Genomic DNA, 6279 nt, shown 5'->3' on the forward strand with positions numbered 1-6279 from the left:
GGTCGTACATTGGCTGTTTGGCTTATGTAGTAATACGCCTAGCACATATCATGATCTCTTATCTAAAGTTGGATCGGTGAGCACAATGGTCCGTGGCCGTTTCAGATCATTTGCCTGGTGCCAGGTCCTTACGGGAGCATGCTGCATAGCCAGCAATAGACAATTTAGAAATAATTAGTGTGTAAATTCATAGAACACTTTTTTTTGCATATCCTCTCACATTGGTGTCGCAGTTGGATTGACTGTTGGCAACAGGTAAGTCAGATGTAAATATGGAGTTGGATGTTCTTTTACTCAGTGGTATTAATTGGGACTCTGCCAAGGGCAGTATATCAGTACGGCTATCATGACCTTTACCTATTCAGAAATTGGAAGGATGTTGCGAACTTCTTGAAATTGGATTTACGAACAATAAAAAAATATATGGATGACGTGAAATTCAGTTATCCTTGGGCTTTTATAACAGCCCATATTCTAAGGATGATACGAAATTGAGTATTTTGATAACAGCCCATATGTTCTATTTAGGAGGATGTGAAATTCAGTGATCCTTGGATTTTGATAACAGCCTATATCTTCTAAGGACGATGCAAAATTTGTTTTTCCTTGGATTTTAATACCGGTCCATCATTTTAAGGACGATGTGTATGTCAGGATTTCAGTATCATTTGCATGATGTAAAGTTGAGATATTCGTGGATGCCCAGGATAAATATCTCATTATTCCTTAATGAATGTCAAAATTTTAGGGATAATGTGATGTTTTCAGTGAATGCTAAAATGGAATAGGAAGGATTCGTTATCGTTCTGAAATGTGAAATGTCATTGAACCGGACTATTCGAATAGTGATTGTCGTCCAGAGCGTTCGAATCCATCTCCTGCCTATGCGTGCAGTTCACGTGGACCACCTTGGGGCCTGGAGAGCCCCATCCGATAACGCCATACAGATAGTACACCTGGGACAAGGTCTGGTAAGCACCATCTTTTTTACTTTATTGTTTTATTACATACATTTGAGCGAGTTTAGATACAAAACCACCATTATCCGTTTGAAAATAGGAACTCCGCGGTCGTCTCATAGCATATCAGGTTCGCAATTACACGGATAATTCAAAGTTGTTATGTATCTAAAGTTGCATGTTATACTTGTCAGCCCCGTGCTTAGGAAAACACCATACCTTTTCTCCAATGTCTTAAACCGTTAGCTTCTTTTTGTCTTAACCCCAATTCGCCACAGAGACACAGAAGTTAGCCATGTAAGTCTCTCAAGTTTTGATTTTGGCGAAGGGCGGTTCACCAGGGAATAGGCATGGTGTTTCCCTTTACTTAGCATTCTATGCCATGAATGTATATGTGTATTGCTTGCCTTTCGTTCCAAAAATGATGATTTTGCTTGAATGGTACCGCCATTAAAAACTGACCGCTATGAACGAGCCACGCGCCGCGGTATGAAAGTGTTGACACCCCAATTCGAAATGGGTCTGAAGCGTCGCCTGCATGTTCTTCGTAATTCGCAATCATATTTCGTGAGCGATGCGGAACCTCACTATTGTAAGAATTTTGACTACAGCGTCCATTTGCCAAATAGTGATTTGTGTTTTTGTGTGCAATCCTTCTTTGTAGCGCCCGGGACATTGTTCATCATGCCTCAGTGAGGGTATTGTACATACATGTACATATTCCATCACTCCGTCTGGTCTGCATCGCATGTTTTTTTACGTTACGGAAAATCCACTGCACAAGAATCAACGCAAGCTAACATTTGCTTTGCTCTATTAAATGACGAAAGTGTGTGTTTAGTTATTAGTAAATTATTTTATGGCGGGTCTAATGGATATGGTTTACTCCGATGAAATATGCAAGCTTTTCGCCAAGCAAATAAAAATGAATTACTTTTTATATCTGGGCAGCAAATTATAGCAGCCAAACAATTTATGAGTATGACCAATGAAATGTAAGAAAAACTACCAACATGAACATCTAGCTTCCGCCCATTCTCAAAACAGATTTAATGTTTGCAGTCACATTACCACATGGCGAGTGCCAAGGAGACCCTCTGTTGCATCTCTGGCCTCTCTTTCAATATGGCAATTATCTGAAGGCAGACAGTTATAAACTTGATTTTATTCTAAAGTTGGCACACCACGATACCCATCTTTGTCTGAAGGCGTTCAGTCTTGAAATGTTCCTTCTGTGATGGCCAGAGTTACATGTATACTGTTTGTTTCCAATTGCTTCACCTGCTTGCAGTATCTAAGCGAAAAATTCTTCCCTAGAAGTCGAAGTCATAAAGCCAAAGTTTCGTTTTCTAAACGCCGATGCAACGTTTTTAGTGTTCCCAATACCTCATTCTCAGCGTTTTATTGTAAACTAGTGTCACGGACCAAAAGATATAATGTTGGTCCATATAGTTCTAGGTCCGTGCTGGAATACAATAGAATACAATACATTGCCATTTAGGCTAACCCATGCCTCCTGGGTCCTTCAGTCAGTACCTTTTTAGCTCACCTCTTAGCAGAGGTGAGCTTATCCCATACCGTGGCGTCCGTCGTCCGTCGTCGTCGTCGTCGTCGTCGTCGTCGTCGTCGTCGTCGTCGTCGTCGTCGTCGTCGTCGTCGTCGTCGTCCGTCGTCCGTTAGCAGGGCACGTTTCGTAACTATTAGAGCTATTGAGTTGAAACTTGGTACACATGTACCCTTATGTAATGACACCTTGGAGACCAAGTTTCAGTCCGATTCGTTTCATGGTTTGGCCACCAGGGGGCCAAACGTTAAAAGTGAAAATATGCAATATCTCCCTTAATAGTAGTCGGGAAATTTTGAAAAAAATATGGTAGGTACTTCTAGCAAAGGTGCATCATATATCCTCCGGGTTTTTGATTTGACCTCCTTTTCAAGGTCACAGAGGTCAAATGGTGTAAATTGGCCATTAGGATGTAACGATGGCACATTTCTAAACTGCAATGACTATTGATACCAAATTTGGTACACATTTACCCATTAGTCAGGTGATCTCAGGGACCAAAGTTTGGTCCAATATGATTCACCACTTGACCACCAGGGGGCAAAATCCAAAAACCTTAAAAATGTGATTATTCCTTAACTTCTTGCCCGATTGCCACCAATTTGATATCATGGGTACATCTAACCACCATACAGTTTATGTCACACAGGTTTTTAATTTGACCTTCTTGTCAAGGTCACAGAGGTCAAATGGCGTAAATTCGCCGTCAGGCCGTAACTATGGCACGTTTCTAAACTGCAATGACTATTGATCACAAATTAAGTACACATGTACCCCTTGGTCAGGTGATCTCAGGTACCGAAGTTTGGTGCGATCTGATTTGCCGTTTGGCCTCCAGGGAGGGGGCCAAATCCTAAATTCTTCAAAATGCCATTATTCCTAGTAATGACTTGCCCGATTGGCACCAATTTTATATCATAGGTACATCTAATTCTAACAACCATTCAATGTGTCACCCGGGTCTTCTTTGATTTGACCTACTTTTCAAGGTCACAGAGGTCGAATGTACTGTAAATTGGCCATTTTGGGGAAATTGTAATTGCTTGGACCTACATCAAACCTAACACTACATGACACAATATCATGCTCTTTATCCATCTTTCCTCCACATGAGGTGAGCGCAATGGCCCTGGCCATTTCATTTAGTCCAGTATTATGAAAGATTGTACAACCAGATGTTAGGTTTATTCTCGCCGTACTCTAGGGCAAACTGATCCCCCTGCGCGCAGCTCGAAGGAGAGTAACTATTCCTCGCTTCCTTCTCAGCAAAACCAACTTCCTTCATCAGCACTGGCCCGCTCCCTTGTTGCCTTTCCAACACCTGATAAACTTTCACGGTCTGATCCACGCTGCCCGTGGCGAAGACCTCGCCTGAGCTACCGATGGCGACGTCGGTGCAGCTGAAGCGCGCCACCCCGTGAGGGTCAGACGATACTTTCATCAGGGCCGTGCCATCCCAATGATATTTACCTATGTGGTCGTCTGCTGCCACGTAAATGATTTTCTCTGCCTTAGAATAGGATATCCCGCCAGTCTTTTCTAGCTTTACAGTCTGAACTTGGGCACCCTCGGGGTTAAATACGAGCAGTTGCCCTTGAGGATCCCCATGGACGATGAAGATATACCCCTTTTCAGAAGTCTCCAAAAACAGCATCTCTTCTTTGATCGTCTGGTCAACTTTGATATGGATATCTCGTGCTTGCGCTGGAGTGTCAGCATCCGGAGTGAATACCCGGATGATAGGGTCCTCTTTTCTTAGGACCATGATATCTCCTGTTGACGTCACAGTCATGTCTATGGCCGGTTCAACTCGGTCTTTGATTATCTTGGAAGGCATAATGGACGTAGTCTTCCAGATGTAGAGAGTGTCCGCATTAAAATCGTCTTCGCATCTGCCAAGGGCGGTCACACGGCGATCTGGGATGAACCTTTAAAGATTTAAAAGCAACTTTCTGAAGAAAAAACACCAGCAGTCCCGTTGTTTTAGATTAAAACCACCAGGAATCTAGGCTATTTAGCAGTTTTTCGCCGTTTAGACTGGCGTTTGTTAAAGCTCAAACACCCAGTTGTAAAAGCAAAAGGAAGAGCCAAACAACTTTGTATGGCGTCAATCGGAAGTTCAGTCTCACCTCTTATCCCAGACTCGGTACAGTGAAACTTTAAGAGACTTCTGTAACGACCTTGACTTTATGAATGGCCCTGACCTTGTGAAAGGCATTGACCATGCAAATTACTTTGACTATATGCTTGATGGCCTTGGCCTTTAAAATATCTTGACCTGTTATACGTTTCTAGTGTATTCAATAATGCGACAGCATTCGTTTACAGTCGACTCCAAGTCGCTAGTAACATCCCTGAATTCGTGTAAGTTGCGCGCAACCTACGAGGTACCAAGCACGCAGGTTACACGAATGTGCTGCGTGGAAACGCGGCGTAAATCATCGCAGACGCATTACATTTACCTGATTTTATCCACAGTCCGACACTGACGCTTCCCAAGGCCGAATGTCAAGTTCTTCAGTTTCTTCATCAATGAGAATTCGGTGGCCATTTTGGATCTTCTGAAAATGAATTATACCAAAGGTTAAATTGTGCGTAACTGTATCAGCTTTACGACCTATTAGAAATGGAAACGTATCCGAATTTCTGATCAACCCACTAGGCCTTTAATGCACAGTTGAGTTTTTGGCGAAAACGAAGGACTTATAATGTTGTTTGGAAGTCCTTTCTGATACCTTGTAAACACGTTTCATTGGCTACTTGCAGCTCTCTTTGATGAGGCTACTGACCCCAAACTGAGGCGCTACGTTCATGACGAGTAAAAACAATCCTTTGTATCTACCATGGTAGTGAGTTAAACGGGGAATTCGACGTGGGAAACTCATGGAAGATTAATCATCGATGGTAATCTCTTGTGGGTGCACTGAAGGCAAGAATACTTCCAAATAGGCCTTGTATGTTGCTCTAGACAGTTTATCAAGATTTCATGATGTTTTTATCGGTGCCAACATGATTTTGATGGACCTGGCTATCGCTTAGATGTGACTGCTATCACTTTCATTCATGATTACACATTCGACTTTAAATTAGTTATGATTATGATGATTACAGTAGTCCAAAGATAAGCACTCTACTGTCCAGTAAAAGGTTATAAAACCTGATGCCAACGAAGGGCCGAAGAGATCCTAAAAAGCTGAGTCTAAAAAATTGTTTATAACTCACCAAATTGTTGCGTAGGCCTGTTATGATATTTGATTTCCTGTCCTCTGAACTTCAACCAACACGACAGAGATCTTCCAAACACGGCAAAGCTTGTATTTTGCCCTCTTATCTGATATGATGATATCTCAAAGTGCCTGTCAAGACTTGACCTAAATATGTGACATTGCCATTGAGGGACAAAGGCATAACTCTCATAAACATGCGCCAAACAATATTGTCATTGTCCGCATTTTTCAATATCGCACGCTCCAAAAAAATCCGATTAAAATTCTGCAGGAACATGTTGCGTCGCTTTTACTAAGTGTTTACGACAAAGATGTGGAACGCGAAACGTCGAAATATGCCATTCATATTCATCGATTCCGTCTTGCCGCGATCTTGCTTGTCAACAAAGTGTGCTGGACACTTGTTGCCCGGATGTTCGTACGTTTTAACACAGACAGTGTACACATTAAGCGGGTTTCGCAGGTCTCAGGAAGAGTTATGCGAACGACGAAGTATCTAAAAGTATTCTATCGACGATTATTTTAAAAA

General features: G+C 42.2%; 1 protein-coding gene across 1 annotated transcript; it reads right to left on the minus strand.

Annotated features, from left to right (window-relative positions):
- Positions 1-995: 995 nt before the first annotated feature.
- On the minus strand, positions 996-5918 carry LOC135499835 (uncharacterized). The gene is made up of 3 exons (XM_064790805.1): positions 5746-5918; positions 4986-5084; positions 996-4451 (listed from the first exon to the last, which is right to left on the minus strand). Exons 2-3 carry the CDS (start codon positions 5072-5074, stop codon positions 3677-3679), a joined length of 864 nt encoding a protein of 287 aa, XP_064646875.1. The 5' UTR covers positions 5075-5084; positions 5746-5918; the 3' UTR covers positions 996-3676.
- Between the last annotated feature and the right edge of the window lie 361 nt (positions 5919-6279).

This window comes from Lineus longissimus, chromosome 15 (assembly GCF_910592395.1).
Source record: "Lineus longissimus chromosome 15, tnLinLong1.2, whole genome shotgun sequence".
NCBI lineage: Eukaryota > Metazoa > Nemertea > Pilidiophora > Heteronemertea > Lineidae > Lineus > Lineus longissimus.

What these genes read in the sequence shown, in the direction of transcription:
- LOC135499835 (XM_064790805.1), bottom strand. Translation starts at nt 5,074, where the DNA reads ATGGCCACCGAATTCTCATTGATGAAGAAACTGAAGAACTTGACATTC. An exon ending in CGGACTGTGGATAAAATCAG is followed by an intron (nt 4,452 to 4,985) that starts GTAAATGTAATG and finishes AAATCTTTAAAG; the next exon opens with GTTCATCCCAGATCGCCGTG.